This window comes from Strigops habroptila, chromosome 3 (assembly GCF_004027225.2).
Source record: "Strigops habroptila isolate Jane chromosome 3, bStrHab1.2.pri, whole genome shotgun sequence".
NCBI lineage: Eukaryota > Metazoa > Chordata > Aves > Psittaciformes > Psittacidae > Strigops > Strigops habroptila.
In genome coordinates, this window is record NC_044279.2 from 62,280,618 (window position 1) to 62,300,564 (window position 19,947).

The 19,947-nt window shown below is 38.9% G+C and overlaps 1 protein-coding gene across 1 annotated transcript in view; it reads right to left on the bottom strand.

The window, feature by feature from the left end:
- PIK3C2G (phosphatidylinositol-4-phosphate 3-kinase catalytic subunit type 2 gamma) overlaps nt 1-19,947 on the bottom strand; it is a 205,220-nt gene that overhangs the window by 8,055 nt on the left and 177,218 nt on the right. Inside the window, exon 33 of the mRNA XM_030480440.1 lies at nt 14,422-14,516. Coding sequence (XP_030336300.1) covers nt 14,422-14,516 — 95 coding nt within the window. The remainder of the gene's footprint in view (nt 1-14,421; nt 14,517-19,947) is intronic.

The following is a 19,947-nucleotide window of genomic DNA, read 5'->3' on the forward strand; positions in this document are numbered from 1 at the left end:
AAAATGGTGCTTGTGTGTGTGAGCAATCAGGTTTTGCACAACAAATCTCTGGGTTTTGTTATCTGAAATGATCCTTCAAGGCAGATGATGTGGTCAACTGTAAAGCTTATTACTGCTATTGTTAACGCTCTACAGCATCAAAGGATGCACTACTCAAATCATTACATACTGTCAGCGCCATGTGAACTATTGATGTTATCATTGCTAAGCTCCCCAAAGTCCATCTGATTTAAAATGTACATGTGATTTAGATGGGATTCAATGGTGAAAGAAGAATGCCATTAAATTGCAGTGAAACTAATAGATATTTTCCTAGGACAGAGTACGACATTGTTAATGCAAGATTTATAACTCACATTGTCCATTTGAAAGTCCATCTCTATTGATCTAGGAAGATACTAAAACTTCAATCAAGGATAACAAATAACAGTAAATTGCACAGCATTTTAAAAATCAGGAAGGAGAAAGAAATGTAGCCTTAAATACCAGTCCAAGCATCCTAACTGTAATCAAGCTCTTCCCTTCTCAATGAATAGATAAGCATCCCCATAACTTGAAGGTCAACAGATTTTAGTTGTTTCAGACAAAAAAAGGGAACATGGTGAAAAAAAAGGGGGGGGGGGGGGTGGGTGTCATTGTTGAAGAAGACCTTATCAGCTCAACTGTTGAGGGCCAGTACAAGCATGGAAATACAGTATAGGGAGAGTCCTGTAATATATCATGCTTTATAAATCATCCCAGCAGTGCATTTCCTAACCAGGGGCTTTGTCAGAGCTGATTTTGAAAGCTGAGGTCAGCCACATCTGCAAAGGGCACAGGGGTGAAGAGCCCATCTGGTAGGTAATGGGCTGCAAAGGTAACAGGATAGCTGCATCTGTCTGGTTCTGCTCCCCTTTGAGCTGCCAGATGGGACAGGGCAAGTCACAAGAGCTGTGCCCCACTGTGCACCTCAAGACCACAAAGGCACAGATCAAGGCATCGTTGTTTGCATCTCAAACAGGCTCAGTCTGACATTCACCTTCCAGGGAAAGAATCCAAGCTGATTGCCTTGTGATTGTTTAACAGGATGGGGTATCTAGAAGCACATGAGATGAATAGGAAAAAAAACCCAGATAAAATTGTCAGTATGTCTATGAGTTGCTCCTTGTTCCCTGCTAGCAATGCTGGTGTATTATCTAGCCTTCAGCCAACTAACCTTCCTCCATGAGCTGACTCCTCCCAAAACCTAAGGCGGCACTTTGCAGTAGCGCTGTGGCCATATGAAACACAGAGAGAAAACTACTTCTTGCTATCCCTTTGAATGTACCTAAATACGTGTTGAAAGAGGTGGGTGGAAGGAGAGGGTCAAGACAGAAAATAAAAAAAGAGATTATTTTAGTGATTCAGAGAGAAAACTCAAGGCAGAGCAGTTGCTCTGCAATATTTCAGAACTAAAACAAAGACACTTTTCATGAATAGTAAAATCAGCAGCCAGACTGTTAGAGGCAATTTAAACTGCAGCCACCTGAATTCCAACTACAGATCTTAGTTCTGGTTGTTGGGCATTGCTTAGGTTTTTCCCCCCCCCTGCTTTACACATAACATTTTTCCACTTCATCTCCCCTTGATGAGGAAAGGCAAACAGGCCACTCCAAATGCAACAATTGCCCCAAATCTCCATCTGCAGTGCCACTGTTGTGCCATCGAGCGATCAAAAAGCTTCAGCTGAGCACTCTTCAAGCCAGATTGCATCTTCCACTTCTCAACTGCCCCTCCCTGATTCCTGATATGACACAATATATCTAATGAGGGTGTCTGTTAAAAGGTTCTGTCCCACTACACACCATTCAAAACTGCAGATTGAGAGCCAGGTATAAATCAGCCATGGCTTTACAAGAGCAAAGTGTGGATAGCTTGTATGATGAGTGTGTGCTGCTTTCTCTTCTGATTGGTACAACAGTCGAATCTCTTCTTGTGAACAGCCTGCTTCACTGAAGGATTTCCTGAGACAAGACTTGCAACGGCTGTGGAAGGAGCTGTACTTTGCTAGACCTTACCTAGCAGGGATAAAGAGGGATCTTGGCAGTTTGACAATCACAGTGCAAAAACAAGGCTGGGATTAACATTGCAGAAGTTATCTTTTTAAATCTAAAGAAGGTAAAATTTGAAGTAAACTGTTTCATTAAGGCAACTGACCAGGCAGGCAAAAATCCCAAGCTTTTGGACAAACTAGACCTTTCTCAGGCTTTCATACATGAGCTGACCATTGAAATAAAGGAGAATGGAGAAAACATAATTTCTTTTCATTCTAAAGATTATGTCTTCTGTCATATTACAGTGTCATATTTAGTGAACAAAACCCCTGGATTATCCTTTTGCTTCTAACTCAGTCTGCATTGGCACGTTTATAAACTTCGGTAAACATGAAGAATATCTGACCAAAATGCCAGTCTCATTTGCACCAAAGAATATCTGTTCTGGTGCATCTGTTATAAACACGGAGTAAAGATTTCTAGAGGACTTATGAGTAACTCTGAAATCCAGTAAAAACCCCTATTGCTGTTATTAATGGCTCAGAAATTACTGATTTCTGTTCACAGTCGAGGCCAGAAGGAAAATCAAAGGGTACCTTGGGAATGCCATTTTGCATTTTAACTGCACTCCAAAACCTTTATAGCTTGAATGGACTTGTGATCAAGAAAACAGAAAAAACCAAAGTTTTAGACTGTATTCTATTTATGTTTAATTCTGTAGTCATTTCATTAACACAAAAAGAAAGAAGTTATTCCCAATTTAAATTAGTCTTAAATCTTTGATTGCATATGCTTGTGAGTAAATTCAAGCTATAAAAATCTGTAAGACTGAAAAGTTATAAAACCAAGTTCTCAGCAGACATGCCATAGCTCTTCTTGTTATGCCTATGGGGAAAAAAACCCAAGCGATTTTGATCTGCCAATAAAACACATTGAGTTGAACTGAGAGGCTGACTCCTTGTGCTACTTCAAATACAAACAAGTCATGACTAAATAATTTTCTCAGAGAATGTCCTGCCTACTTGACCTTGATAATAACTGATGTTTTTAAGGAACTCAGTTGCTACTGCCTGTATATATGTTTAAAAAAGCAGTTTATTTTTGAATTGTTATTTTCCTCTAAAGTCAGGCAGAAGGTGATGAAAATATTTACAAATGAGGGGAAGTGAAGGAGAGGAAACAATACTCTGGATTTACTTCTCTCCACATCTGTAATTCAGTATTGAAAAACTAATAGAGACACATATCTGTTATGGCTGTGTTCCATTTTTCATTCCAATTTTATTTTCCAAACCAAAAAAAAATATTGATATTTACTTACAGAAACCCACACAGATAGGTTGTGTCCTGTCTTATTTAATTTCAAATACACTAGCTGTAGCTGGGAAATAATGGATGAAATTCAATTAATTTTTCCACAAGACTTACATTATCCTAATAACTTTTGTCCCTTGATCATTATTAACCATCCGCAACTCTCCTTAAGGATGGATTCCTTGTTAGCATTTTGAAAGGACTAGCTATTTCAAAATTTGCCATATATTAAACCATGCAATTTAGCAGCTAGTATGAATATTGGGCCTTACTCATATGAATTTTAAGAAAAGGTTTATATTTTTAAAAAATGCACTTTAGGGATAATTTATTGTAAAGCTTTTTAAAGTCCACCTCTTCCTAAAAGACATGAATTTTTTTTTCGTGACTAGTGCCTCAAATTTAAATCATGTCATCAGTTTCTTTTAGTGTTAGAAATGCAGATCATCTTTTGTCCTAGAGTGAAACAGATTGATGGCTCTTGAACATTCGACAGTTGCAGCTGCTGTTCTCTTTTCCCCATTTTTCTGTTTTCAACCATCTTGATGAAAATAAATGATCAAACGCAATTTGTATTAACTAATGCCACCTTTCTTCCTCTATTAATAACTTCCTTTCTTCCCCCCAGATTAATTTCCTGGACATTTTCAAATCCCAGTTGCTTTCTTCCTCTTCTTCAATGAAAAGAAAAAAAACCCAAAACAAAATCCAGGCTGTAGAAAGGCTCCCATTTCCTCTAACTCTTAGTTTTCCTTCCCTTTACATGCACCACCATGAGAATTTATTTTCTACATAGTGAAAGGACTACAAAAATATTCCTTAGTGTTTAATACCGAGATATCCTTACATCTTCAAAAATCATACCACTATAGCAAATGGTTAGAAAAAACCTTCACAGCTACAAAGCAAAATGTTAATATAAAGTGTAGATATGAGGCAGATTTGATTATTATCCAATAAAGGAGGATTAGAAAAAAATCCACAGAAGAAACCAGCCTCGCACCCCAGTAACCTGTTTAAATTACTAGCTGCATCCTGACTAAATTAAAACTAGCATGAAATGTGGAAAAACCATTACTGCTGCTACATCACCTTTCACTTTCTCCCAGTCCCTGTGTAACTTAGCAGAGAAAGGCTAAACCCTGTCTTCATAGGCTGCAGCTTAATTAACAAATATAGCCTCTGCCTTAAAAAAAAGACAACATCCTCTGGGCTAATTCTAAATTTAAAGAGCTGAGAAAATAATCAGCAGTAAGACAATGATATTACAAAGCAAGAGGTTCCTTCACAAACAGATTAATAAGATATATAAACCTTCAGGACAAATGGGATCGTTGTGTGAATGGGCGGTTGTGTTGTTACTTCATATTGTTACTACCATGGGACCGAAGACCTTTCCTTGTCTTTCCTTTGAGCTCTGTGCATCCCAAAGCACTGAACACCTCTATTCTACACTGCTACTAAGTCTTTAGCTTTTCTGTCACAAAATATTTTCAAATTACTTCAAAGACAATTAAAAATAAAATCACATCTGTAGTAATTAAATAATAATTACAAAAGAAGATAATCCACCATATCGCTATGGTGCGTTCTGCACTGTCTGCTATTGGCAAGACAAAACAGAAAAGGAACCAGCCAAAAGCGATCGCACTAATAAGGTATTTTATGCCAAAGAACTGCTTTTTTTCACCTAAAATTTGAAAACATTTAACTGCTTCTCTGCAAGATAAGTTTTATTTTATTATGGTTTTTTGTTCCTGATTTCCCCCCCTCTCCTTTGTGAACAACTTGATTCCTATTCCTGACTTCTTTCCCCTCTTCTGCATGCTCCCAGGCATGTACATGAACAGAGCAGACACACTGTGACAGAGGTCACTGACATGGAGGTCAATGGCAAAGCAACAAAAAAAGAAATGAAGGTTATCTCAATTTAATGCAGGGAAATAAAAAGATATAGTGTTTTAGAACAACATAGATTTTGTTTCAGGTAAGTTCTGGAAAGCATTTTTTGAGCAGGCATTTTCTGCCTTTCAGAAACCCAGTAGGGTCAGTGGAGCAAGCCTCCAGATGGCTGTGTCATTTACTATGATAAAAATACAAAGATGCTCTAACCGCATTATTGATTTGAATCTCCAGATATAGCTTACGCACTTTTTGCAGCCCAATACCCTCAGCATCCACATCAACCTGCCTGTTCCGCATGCAGCTTGTCAGTGCACCAAATGGGTGAATAGTGCCTAATGTGAGTACTGCTAATTCAAGGGAAAACAGTGCTTTTGTCACTGTAGCTTATTCCAGCCTTTTCTCTCCCAAGTGAAGTAAGGCTTTTTGGCCAATACAAAGTGTAGGTTTACTGGTTTGGCTTTGTTTGTAGCAGAGTAGCAAGGACTTGTGGAGCCTAGCTGTTAATAAAAGATGGTACACTGCATCCCTAGCATAGTAGTACTAGATGGTAGATAGCTTCCCTAGCTGGGAGAACTATGCTGGCAAAAACAGGGTCTAGAGCTGTCCTGAATCACAAAATCTCTAAAGAACTAACCAACACTCTCTGAGGTCTCCTGACTGTGAAATGGGAAAAATTAAGAGCCACTGGGGCAGAAGGGAAGCATCACAGCTAACACCCTGCAATGAACACATCAGTTCTGGACAAAATGTCAAGATGTTGACCTATCCCGGTGCATACGTGAGGTAGGCATGTAAGTTCCCAGAAAAGTCCAAGCAGATCTCTGTAATCCTGTCAAGGAGGGAGGCCAGAAAGAGATTCAGCTTATCCTACTGTGGACATCTCCTGGCCTGGCTTGGTTAAATTGCCCACACTTAGTGTCTGGAACCATTTGAGATGCTTAAGATACCTGTATAAACTGTCATACATGACACAGGCCTTTCCTGAGGCCCTCCTCTTCTGCAGTGGCAGCTGGAGGCCAGATAGGACGTGTTAAGTCATCTCGTATATGTTTAGGAAAATGAATTGGGACTTGAGTCTCCACTGATCAAAATGAGAGTTCAGGCACCTAGATCAGAATCCAGTTTCTAAAATACCACTGTTTCATGTCACTTCAGATGACAAAAGGTGCGTATGGAGTTGGAAATGTGACATAGGCTTTATAGAAAACTGGCACCATTCTAGAGTGGTCATCGGAAGTCAAGCAAGATACTTCATGGTATTCGAAATAGCCATGATTAGGCAACTGAATTCCATCACATCATATATGTAAGCATCTTAGTTTCAAATTGAATCCCACTCCCATTAGGCCAAGGCACACAGGCTGTGAGATTTTTTGAAATGAACACATTAAATATTTAACAAAAACTTTCTGGTTTTTTTTTTTTCTTATAAGGACAAAGACAGTCTGGGAACCAGGCTGGATCCCAAAAGACTCAGAGCTTCCTAAGAACTATGTAAAATGCTTCTGATCTGCTCCAGTCACTTCAGAGGAAAGACCATCTAACTCTGCTTAAATGAAGTCAATAAAATGAAAACTGGCCTGTGACACCCAGAAGGTCATGAGGGTTTCTCTGCCAAGCCTTTATTTCTATAGGGCTCTGAAACCAGAATTGAACACTTTCAGGAAGGTGAAGAAAGGAAGTGAGATGTAGCTCTGATGCCCTGTTCAAGAGAATGACTTATTGTCTTGATGATCCAGAAAGAGTTGTATATTAAGACAGACACAGTCCCAAATGAAATGAGGCAGAGTCTGTACAACCACATGACTATAACTGTCAGGTAGAACAGGCTCTTGCCTTTTACTGACCATTGGCAGTAGCAGACAAGGCAGGCTAGAGTTTAGCTCCAGCAAGTGATGACACAGCTTTGTATGCATTTACTACTGTTCCTGAATTAACAACAAAGATATCTCAGAATGGGTTGTGTCCCTACCCAGCTCACTCAAAGCTGAAGTCTAGTACAAAAGTACCCATAGTGCAAAAATAATATAAAAGAAGGAGACTGTACAACCAGAAGTGTGAATGTATTAAATGTACAACTCCCAGTAAAAGATCTGAACAAGAATCACATTGAAGTTTTTTTCCAAAAGATAAGGAGGTGACAAGATGTGTTCTAGATTCCTGAACCACATGCTGTATTACTATCTTTAAGTCATTTAAACTATCCTTTTTTGCATAGATGACAGAAATCTAGGTTCAGTCATGCTTTAAATTGTATTATTCTACAGATAAGTAATGTTGGTGCAGAGCATAGAATGCAGAGAGCAGATTTCATGAACAAGTCTCCGAAACTTTTATTCCAGAATTGACACCAAGCCTGTAAAAGAAGGTGAATTCCATTGCTCTCAACCCTGTACTATTGTGGTGCTTGGAACACTTAATTTTCAGATAAATATTTAATCGCAAATTCTATGACACTGGCTGTGATAAGACTGATCTAGTCTGGGCCTTAAGAAACATAGATGCCAGAATTTCTTGTCTCTTGAACAAAGCACAGGGGAGAACAAATACTTAAGACAAATCCCCATTTTGCTTTTCTTTTGAAATCACTCCAGATTAACACCATTGCCTGCTAGAGGGCATGAGAAAAAATTAGCCTTTGAGAAAAGAAACACAAGCAAATGCTGTTGTTCTGTTTCTATCTTTCTATCACATACATACAGTTTTCTCTCCTTGCCTAGGCACAGACAGTAAGAGAATCTAAAGATGCATAAAGAAATTGTGACACTGTTATCAGTGTCTTCACCCTATTTTCCTTTTCAGTTTCTTAATTATTTAAGAAAGTATATATATGTAGATCCAGACTGTTTTTAATTTCTCAAACTGTACACAGATTTCCTCTGCTTTCCTTTAGCTTATTCTCCAGCTTGCCATTTCCCTTTGTAAGAAAGCATTTCATTATACAATGAATGCAATTTCTGTTCCTTGATTACCAGCCATGATTTCTACTGACCCTGTTGCTCGGAGTCCTAAATAATTCCTCTTGAACCTTGCTGTCTTTTCCCTTAAATAGCTGCACAATTGACTTGTGTTCTTGTTAGTCTGTTCTTAACTAAGTTAAGTTTTAGTAACAATAAATCACTCCTGAAGAATCAATCACTCCCAAGTCACCCTACTAAGAACTGTTCTTTGAACTTGTATTCTAGTTTAAGATAAAAAAGTCCTGAGAGAAATATTTTACTATCAAAGCCTTATAAAGATGAACTACTTTCTTTCTTCACCACGAAACCAGGATCTGGCCTGGCATCTCATTGGCATCTCTCATAGCAACCTTATGTCTCACTATTTGCTTGTTTTATCTTCACATTACCGTGGGATATGGACCTATACCTCCCTGAGGAAATACTTCTCATTTGTCCAAGCTGGTTGAAGAGTTCTGGAAATTACTTTTATTCTCTTGATTTTGCTCTGTCTACCCTATTTTTAATGTTTTCTTCATTTGCAACCAGTGGCAGATTTAATTTATGTTCACCTTCATCTACCAGATCACTCATATTATTAAACAAAGCTTGGGGTTTTTTTTTCCTTATACAACATCTATCAGCTGTGTAGGGAATTACTTATTTAAAAATTAGTGGTTAGAATTTAGGGCTGAGGCAGTATTACGACTATGACAGATTAAAGTGTTTAACAAGAAATAATAACACAACTTTCTGTACAATAGAAATTTGTTAAACACCTTTCATAACAAATATGTTGGGATCCAACAGTAATCCCTATGCCACAAGAAACAGACCTCATCTCTTTCCAATTTAAACTACTGCTGAGTAGTAGTACACTTTGTTTATAGGTGTTCAGCTATATTTTGGTCCAAAAGAGGACACAGTTTATCTAAGCTAATTTCCATTAATTTTTAAAGTAAAAGCATTTTATTACAAATATAAAATTAAATCCAGATTCTATGATAAACTAGAGTTAGTACAAAAGCTTTCTTTCCATAGTGTTTTATTCTGTTTTCCTGTGCCAGTCTACAGAGAACTCCATCTGAATGTGTTACCTCCCTCCATCAGCCAAGCTGCTGATTTCATTCTGCCATCAATACTTTCTGAATAACTTTTGTTCAGCTCAAAGAGAATTTTTCCACTTGTTTTCCATCCCTGGATGACTGACCAGGCTTGGCTTACCTATGCAACTTCTTCCCAATACTTGTTGGGTGATCCATGGGCCACAGTAAAGACAGCAGGACACATTCATAATGTTCTGAAAGGATAATGTAGCTTTTATTTAATTGGCAGGCATTGCGTTGCTGGCAGGTAATATATTTTCCATTTAAATCTATATAATGATATTCATAAAGCATAAAAGTTAGTGAGCCCATGAAAAGAATAATGGGAACCAACTGAGACTGAACAAAAACCCCCACCCCTTACTGACCTCAAGCTAGAGACAAAACCCAGCAAAGTCAGTGGAGCATCAACCTGTACTGTACATGGGACCTTCCCTACAGCCCTGCACCTGCAGGCTTAGAAACAGATTTCATCTCTGTGGTTTAGGGAAAGCTTGGCTCTCACCTTTCTTCCCAACGCATTTAAGCCATCATGTCTCACAACGTTTTTGGAAGCCATTTGTACTCAGATGGTGTAGGACACGAAATGGAAAGAGGCTGGATGTCTGTGTAAGCCCAAAGCTGATTACTAATCCGTCACCCACATATCAGCTATCCCAAAATCATTAATCACCAAGAGTGATACATGACAGCTTCAGAGCTTTTATAAAAGGAAAGCTGGAAGTAGTTTTGGAAAGTACTGTAGGAGTTTATTTTTCTTACAGCAAATTTTCCCTCTGTAAAATTGGTTCTGAATTCATCACCCACACACGCTTTCCTGACTTCTAGCAACATTTTACATTTATTGGCATGAGGTTCAGGATAACTTGGCTTTGTTTCTCCTCCCCACTACCCCAAGGAGTTATTCCCTCCACAAGAAGTAATGGGCAAAGATGTTTAGCAGCGAAGATTGGAAGTTTAGCTGCTTATCTAGAAAAACAGGGCATGCCTGAAGTCATGGCAATGAAGTCAGCAAACAAAGGAGACTTCCTCCTGGGCCAGTGCTGAACCACTGTTCCCTTCTGGCTCTCTGTGATGCAGGGAAAGGAATATATTAGCCAACCTTTTCTGAACTTCAGAAATGGCTATTTCTTTTTCCTCTGGTGTCTTCTTGAAAAGACGAGCAAGCCCAGCAGTGCAGCAGTAGATAGCCTGGCTGCTTCTGGCTGTGCAGTACTAAGCTAGCACATAGTCCGCTCTGTATAAGATCTGGCGTGGTCTCGATATCCCCCATACTCTGTGTTGGTTAATACAGATGAATGGAACTGGTCTTGAGGATTTCGAGTTCAAAACCTATGTGTCTGTCAATTTTTATAAATCCACCTCCACAGCTTTACACAGATCTAGGAGCCTACATTTTTAAGGCAGACTCTCAGGCTTTCTTCCTAGCAATCCCCCTATACTCCTACTCCTGCCTTTCTGGGTATTGTGCTGCCACAACTGGACTGTTTTTGTTCTCAGCTAACAAGTCCTTTTACATGCCAAAACAAACCTCCCCCGGTGCTCCTGTATCTTCCTCCTAAGACCACTTAGTACACTTTGCCAGGCACTGTGCTATTGTGTTTGTAGAAGCCTACTCTATCTCATCCTCTCCAGATGCCACATCCTCTATGACTTCAGAGGTGAACTCTCCTGGTCTTGCCATATAACCTCTATGGTTTTCATGCCCACACAAAGGACTCCTTCTAGCCCAGCTTCACTTTATCAAGGCAATATTGCCTGTACTACCTATGCATGAATGTCCAGTGTTGCATTGTCTGCATTTGAGTGGAGCAGGTGATGCCCCAAGAAGCTAATTTTAAATTATATAATACATATGTTTGGAAAATTGCATTTTATTAGCATCATGGCTCTTGTATGTTTGAAAATTGGATTTAAAGGGGTTTTTCTTCCTTAGCAATCATCTTCGTGATGCCATTCAAATCGTAAGTGAAGCAGTCTGATGTAAGTCACCTGACTTGCAGAATCACAGGATTCAAATAAAACTATGAATTGCTGAGGAAAATCTTGAGACTGGAACACCGTTAGTATCTTATAAATGTCTATTTAACAGAACTCATCTTCATTGCGCAACCAGTCTTAAAGCGTGGACAAACATTCACAACCAGTCTTAACAGCTCTCTGTTCAAATAGTTTCTTTGGCTGCATTGCTGGTCTAGATGCAAGTATTTTCTCAGTGAAAAAATATAGCTTGTGCTTTACAGGAGGTTAGATTAGATTAATGGTCCTTTCCAGTCACAAAATCTGTAAGGCTGTTCTTCTCCACTGTAGGTCTTTGAAGAATTTTTGATAGAGTTTTCTTCAAGCAGGACTGGCTTTCATAAGCTGGAATGTTGCAGCGGTAAGGGAGAGGATATTCTGAAGCAGATCTAGGGACGAATGACCTGTCAATCTGCAGCAAATCTGGCACATGTGGATGCATTAGATCAAAAGTGCTTGCACTGTGAAGTCCATGCGTGCACCCACATCAGACCGACCGCTGGCTTGTCTGCACCAGACCAATGCTCTCTCAACTGCTATTGGGTTTTTTGTCTCTGACATCCCACATGAATGGGGTTAGTTTCATGAAAAAATCCCGCAAAGCAATAGCACTGTACTCTTCTGATTTCCTCCTTTAAAAAAAACTATGTGATACCTGACAATGGCAGTAAACAACACCAGTTCCTTAGGGATTCTCTTGTGCCTTTTATATTAATATAGGAGTTGTACAGCAGGAGTAGATCTCCTATTAAAACCTTAGAAGTAAATACACAAATACTAACTAAAATTTATTTGCATGAATCGAAAGTCTCTATCACAATTCTTGTCAGTTCTGTGAAGCTACATTTGGGATTAATTTGGCCCGCTACAATTATTTTCACATCTGAACATATCATAAAATCTCTAAAAGAGATAAATTAAATGGGGAAGAGCAGCACAAAAATTATTTACTATAAATTACGAAATAAAACAAGATAGCAAAGTAATCTCTGCACAGATGAACCACTAAACTGTAATTAGTGAGACTTTGCAAAAGACTGACTATACCTGAAATAGCTTTAACATGTCTTGAATAAGATATGATCTTGTCATATTTATAAAATCCCTGTTCAGCTCAACCAAAAAAAAGGAAAAAAGGAAAGGGAAAGAAGGGAAAGGGAAAGAAGGGAAAGGGAAAGAAGAGAAAGGGAAAGGGAAAGGGAAAGGGAAAGGGAAAGGGAAAGGGAAAGGGAAAGGGAAAGGGAAAGGGAAAGGGAAAGGGAAAGGGAAGGGAAGGGAAGGGAAAAGAGAGCATGTCCGAGAGACTGATCTATAGGCTGAGAAGATTACTAATGGGATAAAGAACCTTGTGTTATAGGTTACTAGTCTGAAGGCAGTCCAGTATCACAGTACCCCAAAGCACTATTGTTTCATATTTCAGATCAGATGACGATAGATGGATAGCCAGATGGAAGGAAGGAATCAGAAGCCCAGGATTTAAAAACAAGATTGCCTAAGTTAGGGTGCTAAAACAATGACCTTATTTTTGAGTCATGAATCATTGTTTATCTTACTGAATTGGACTCCTACCACTTCTCTGCAAAAAATGGATTTACTTTCCCTACTTTCAAGAGTGACACCATAACTTAAGGTTGTATTGTCCCTTTCCATAATGAAGTGAACTGAACCCTGGATTTTATGTTTGCTATACACAGCTATCTACGCTCTAATTTATTTTCATTTACTTAAATGGATAGAACTTTCTAAGTTAAAGAACACAGTTACAAACCTATAGGTTTTAAATGATGGAAAGAAGGAGAAAGACTATTTCCGACCTCTGTAGCTCTGTTTGTGTGCATCTCTACATCACCTGCCTGAACTCATAGTGACATTGTCAGCATGGCAAGCATTTAAATACCCCTCCCACCAACGAGAACTTTACCAGAAGTTTATCAAAGTCACTTAGCTGTAAAAAACACAATAGAAAAAAATAAAGAGAGTCTTATACCATATCCAGAAGGTAAAGTTTGTATAAATTGGACCTGTCAGTGGAGGCTGATCTTACCTGTCAAGATAGCACACATGAAACAAAAGACAAGTCTCTCAGGACAGAGATGTACTGGATGTTATAGACCAAAACGAACATGCTTGAATTGCAAATCAGAAGCTGAAGCGGCCAACAGAGAACAGCTGGAGCTGTGTAAGCCTCATGTGTCTCATACAACTAATTAAACATTCAGCCTCATTTTATTACTGGCTGGTGCTCACATAAGCTCTTCGGTTTGGCCCCATTTAGGGAAAGCAATTGTAATCCAGTTTGGGATGGAGGTGTCATCAGTGTATGCAATGAGAACCCGCAACAGTTAATAAATGCTTTAATCTCCTAGCTATAAAAAGGTAGTGAAGGATCTTTTTGCCACAGCCATTACTTGAGACCCAAGCCATTGGGAATTCAAGAGCACATCCAGACAGCCAAACTCATTATGAAACAGCAGACATGCTGCGTCAGCCAAGAGCTCGCACACGGCACCAGCTAGATCTCTCAAGACATCCTCATGAGGCAATTTCACCTGTCTTGTGCTGCAGCAGTGCTGCCAGCTTCCACCTCTCATAGTCTGGCTCCAGGAATGCACAGCATTTACCACTTAGCCTCATGTCAGAGAGCATCTCAGAAAGCTGAGCATCACCCCACCAAATTACATTGCTTCTTAAAGTACACCATTCTGCCGAGCTCTTCCGTGTTCATTGATCAGTCATGCTGGACTTGAAAGAAATGTATGGATATTCAACCAATAATGCCAGGGTGATAGCCTACAAAAAGTCATGCCACTGCATGATGCCTTATTTCTCTCTGGTATCAAAATGCACCAGCTGAAAGGGTGAAAATAGTGATACAAAATGGTTTTCTATGTGGCCTGGAAAAGGCCATTACCAGCCATTAAGGAAACCCAGTTTCTGTATCTGTGCCATCTCTGCATTGAGCAAGCTCAAAGGAAGAAAACAAGTGTTAAATGATGGCAGAAGAGCACTGTCATTATTTTCAGTTATAATTAGTGTTTACACAAAGGGTATTTGAGGAGTAATGTTTTCACAGTACTCTGCAAATGCAAGGACTTATGAATTACAGATTATGATAAAAATACTCACAATATTCCTCATGTGTTTTAACATTATCGTCAGACGGGTGCTCTCATAGGATATGACTAATTGTGCTCCAGGCTTATGATCAGTTGACTGAGGACCTAAAAAAAGGCCAAATAGTTTGATTTTACAGTTAACAGCTCAGCAAACGTACATCAGTAAAATATTGTGGTACACATGAACTAATATATAAAAAGAACCTACTGTGTGCTTAAATCAGGATTGAAATTAGAAAACATGGATAAAGAGTGTGGTGGAAGAAAGTGGTCTGACAGGCAGTGCTCAATTTTTATACGCTGACAATGAGATTTTTTTTTTTCTAATTGCCATCATTCTGATTTCAGTGGGAAATTTATACTTGAGTAACAAATAATTGGAGGGGAAGGGTTGGCAATCATTCATGACATGAGGCAGTATTGTTGCAATTCTTCTGTCTGGTTAAAAACATTGGCTTTTTTGTCTTCTCCAGAAGAAATTAAAAAAAAAAAAAAAAGAAAAAAAGAGCAGGTTTCCAGACCAATTCCAAAACAACTGTTACAGAAACAACATCTATATATGTCATATATAAATTCTCCCTTCTTCATTCTGTATTTTTCCTGTTCCAGGCTGCTTTTCATGCAACCCATTGCTTTCATAGATTTTTCTACTAAGATGCATTTACAGAGTTTGATTATGTTCCCACTGAAAAAAACCCCAACATTTTTCAGTTTCCAAGCCAGAAAGATCAGTCTCATAATGTGGAAGAAATGACTAAGCATATCCTGCTCCTTCTTTCTGCTGGAGGCATTGAGCCAGCTGTCTTTACTGCCAAAAAGGTGTGTCCTTGAAGTTGGGTAAGTACTGTGGATTACCTGCCCCACAGAGACAGCAGTGAAAATACAGATGGCTTTTGCTGCAGTATGCCAGGTAACGCTGAACACAACAACCTCTCCTCAGTATCGATCTGACATTCTTTGCAGTGCTAAGCAGGGAGGAGGGTGGTCATAAGCCATTTTGCACCACTTGGTTTGAGACCTAGGGTTCTCCACATGTGGTCATCATCAAAGACAGTCCATACACTGCCTGTGTGAAATATCCTGGTTTTACTTATGCAAACAGGGCTTCATTCAATTAGACCAAAGCTGTGTTACAACCAGTATTATATATTTACCATACTGAGAGAAATAAGAACTCCATCCTGCTAACCTTACAACACAATAGCAATCTCTCATGAGCTGGGCTCTGTTCTGTCTGGCTCCCTGTTAAAGAAGTAGCCAACCTTGACACCTCAGACAGAAAAGTCCTGCTCCCCTGTATGCACACTGGGATCTGCCACTGACATACCAGCCTTAAACCCTCTGCAGGGTGAGGTAATGACATGAGACAGAACAATACAGTCATAATTAAATAGAAACATATCTTTTAGAAAAGGAATGAATGAAAAAGGATGATAATGAAAGAGCTACCATCACAAGCAAGGGTTATGCATTAGGCAATAAGAGGCATTCTCAATAGAAGGCAGGATTCCCCTGTCTTCCTTTCAGCCTTAACAGACACCTGTGCACTCTCTGTCGTGCTCTTGCGCTCTTTTCCACATGTGCACTACAGATCTTACAGCCAGGGTTGTAAGAGCAAAAACTCACACTCCCTCTCCTCAGCCTTTTACTCTGTTGTTCAGCAGAGTGGAAGTTATAATGAATAAGCCACGTTGGCTGTATTTTTATGAAGTAATGAAATGTCTAACCTCTGGAGTGAACAGAGGCTAAAATAACTTCTAAGCTGATAGAATTACAGTGGTGTCATGGACTATTGACAGCCAGAGAGCTAGTGCAATTGCCATTTATCCTAAGGAAAGGAACTCGAATTAACATAATGCAGTGTGGACATGCAACTGCCATAATATAATTTTTCCAGACAGCCTGGATAGCAACACTTCTGAGTTTCTGATGTTTGAACTGCAATTTCAGAATATGAATCCATCTCCAATTTTCTTCCCTTTAGAGACTACAAAAATACATTTTAAATCACATCCTAATTAGAAAAGGGCCTGAAGCAGAATCCTAAAGAATTGAAATCTTATGAAGAAATCATTAAGCTGGGACTTAGCAGACTGAGGTGCAGTTCTTCATTTGTTATTCTCCTTTAGGAACTTTGAAAAATCACTTAGCCAGGTTATACCTTAGTTTATTTCTTGTTGTATGCAAATAATGGAAGGGAGAGATAGGGGATGAAAACTCCATGAACAAGACAATGCTGAGTAACAAAAAGCCCACAAAAATTGGTTCTTCCTGCCATCATGCAAAGACATTTTACCACTTTTTTTTTTTAAGTTGTAAGTTCTTTTTTGCTTTAATTTGCAACAGAAAATGTAGAATCCTAGGTCATTAAACACAGCGTAACTCAAGGGAAGTTGTGTTTTAATATAAGGGCACAATTCATGTGTGGGGCTCTGTTAATTTTGTGAGTTGCAGTGGGTCACCTTGAGTGGTTTAGCAACAGCAGTGGATTTCAGAGGCTAAATTACATCATTAGAATTCAGCTGAACACCGTGCCTTTCCTCTGCTACCAGTAATACCAGTGCCTTTTTCTGCATTAGTTGAGTTTTATAGTGCAAGTGCTCATACTCAGTCATGGAATTTGACACTTTTTTAGGAAAAAGCCAAATGTAAATAAGTTTCTGACAAGGCTGAAAATAATGAAAAACATGGGAGGGAAAAAAGTATTTCCAATCAAGTATGTAAAATGAAGTCTAAACCACACACTACGGGCATGACTATTACGAAAATATTTGCTCTTGCTATGTAATAAATTGAGTACTAATGGAAAAAATAAAATCAAAAATAAAAGGAAGGGAAAGAAAAAATAAGAGAACGCAGAGAATCTGATAAATGGAATAAACTTCTATTGCTTATATCTCATAATAAAAGACAGTTACTGGTAGCTATACCCAACTGTTATATTTTAGGTTTTCCCACATTCAGTGCTAAATCATAGCCTTTTTGAAGTCCAGGGGATTTTAGCTTCAAATCACAGTAAAATACACATATAGTAATTACTTCCCAGCTTGGGCAGATGGACTTGAGCTCAGACCCTGCATTTTTAGGAACTGTCATGCTCTACTTGCACTCCATTACAGGTAAAGACCAAATGCTGGTCTGTTGTAGATAGAGGACAAAGTTCTGACTTCAGCTGAAGCAAGATTTCCCTCACAGGGATTGATTCTTCACTCAGTGGTGTCAATGCAAAAGCTGTCAAATGCCAAATGAGGACCCTAAAGCATTCATAGCATTTTTCTACATGACTTGTGCCTGTGTCCCAGCACTGTGCAGTGGAAGTCAGCCAGAAAACAGCAGAAAAACTCAAACACTGTGCCAGTTTATAATCTCTTTTATCAAGGAACATAAACACTAGAAAACTGTGGGTCCTTTCTTCTTTTTGAATGGCAAAATTAAGGCAGTTATTGTTCCAATTTCTACCGTGCAATGATCTTCAGAGTACTCATAGGATCAAGGAATCATATAATGCTTTGAGTTGGAAGGGACCTTAAAGATCATCAAGGTCCAACCCCGCCCGCCATGAGCAGGGACACCTTCCACTAGACCAGGTTGCTCAAAGCCTGCATGAAAGGATGCAGTTTTTTTCTTTACCTAGATGGTCTTTTCTTGACTGATGGAGAACTACGAGCTCTATAATCTATCCTTTGTGCAATGTCTACATTAGTAGCATTTAAAATTGGCTCCGCGTTACACTTTGCACAACACATAAGAAACATGAAAAGTGAAGAAAATGCTACAGAGAAGACTGACAAAATCAACAGAGAAACTATTACTTAATAATACACTGCTTTTCACATGTGGACTGCAAAGCAATGTTAAAACACTAATTAAATAAGCATAACAGCACTACCGTTATGGAGTTAAGCACTTATTTCAATTTATTATGCACCCTCAGATTTTTCTTAGACCTTTCTTCTTGGTGACAGCCTGTTTTGACGTCTGGCACCAAAGGGTACTGGAGTTTTTTTTGTTTTTCCAGGGCCGGGGTTGAATGCCCCAAGCCAACCATCTGCCTGCTTTAGATACAGCTTGGATTTATAAGCCTCCAATGTACCTGACTTCGGCTGTAAATACATTAACTGACTATCTCAACGCTTTCATCCCAGAAGCCAGCAAGAGGTGTTTATGGCCAGCAAAACAGTATAAATGGCACTAAAGTAGGAATGCAACTTGTTGCAAAATCTTTACATCAAGAATAACCAACTTCAACGCTACGTAACATGAGCGAAATAACCAACTCTGCGCAGGGACAATCCGTGAGGACCACGATTCTGCATGGAGAGGCATACCATATATGTTTCCCTTTAAAAGGACACAGAGCCAGTTCCTCTATTGCACTAAATGGACAGAAGCCCATTGAAATGCATGCAGCACTAATCAAACACATCAGAACTGGATCTGGGTTGTGCACTGTTAAAACCAAGAGCAAAGACTTCATGATTTCATAACTTTGGCTGAACAGTCTGAATTACTAATATTGTCAGGAGATAGAATCTCAAGAGAAGAAAAATAAACAAGATTGATATAAAAATGGTTTTAATGCATTTTCTTTCTTCCTTTTTCTAAAGGGCCTTTACAGAAGGCTGTCTGTGAAATCATTCCTGATATCTGCTCTCACTCCCCTGTAGTGAGCTTGGTATAATGAAATGCTGATAACATTCAGTATAATTCAGAATTCACCCCACTGGGCGTAAAGAATCAGTATTCTTGTCAAAGTAAATTTAGCACTGATTTTTAATCTCTTAATTGCTAGGAGCACAGTACAAAATCATAAATTTTAATTTTTATTTTACTTTAGTAAGTGTAATTACCTACAACATTTACAAATTTAAGCAGTGTAAGAGAAAGATGCTGTCTGATCAAAATTCATAACCTGCTTCTACTGGGCATTCATTTTATTTTATATTGATCCTCACTGAGAGTAAGATGATTTGCTTGCATAAAGGCCGAAAGACCAGAGAGACTCAGCCACAGTAACTCAGCCCATCATTCTTGTTTTCTGCTTTTACAGAGCCTAACTCATTGGTTCCTGATTTGGACATTGTGTGCTACTGGTATTCTATCAATAATTGATAGCGATGAGTTTTCTAGGCCAAAGGGAGTGTTGGTTTTTTCTTGTTTGGCTGTTTGGTTGTTTTTTTCCTCTATGTTAAACGAAGGTTTTGCCCCAGTCTAGAACTGAAGTGTCCAAACTTTAAAAGGCAGAGTTCCTGAGCAGGGAAAAAAAACATCCCTCTGTAACCATACCTCTTGAGGCCAGAGACACATTAATCTCCCTCGACCAGCTTGTGGGATGAAGGTTGTGACCTTCACCTCCACTAACTGTAGAGTGAACAAGCAGATTGAGTTACCTGTCACACAGTTTTCATCAAACACCCACTAAACACATTCTTACTTCTATTTCTCTATTCTCTTCTCTGATTTTTATGCCACTGACAACAAAAATAAAGGGCTTACTCTTTAGACTATATTGGCTCAGGACACCAACACCACTGCA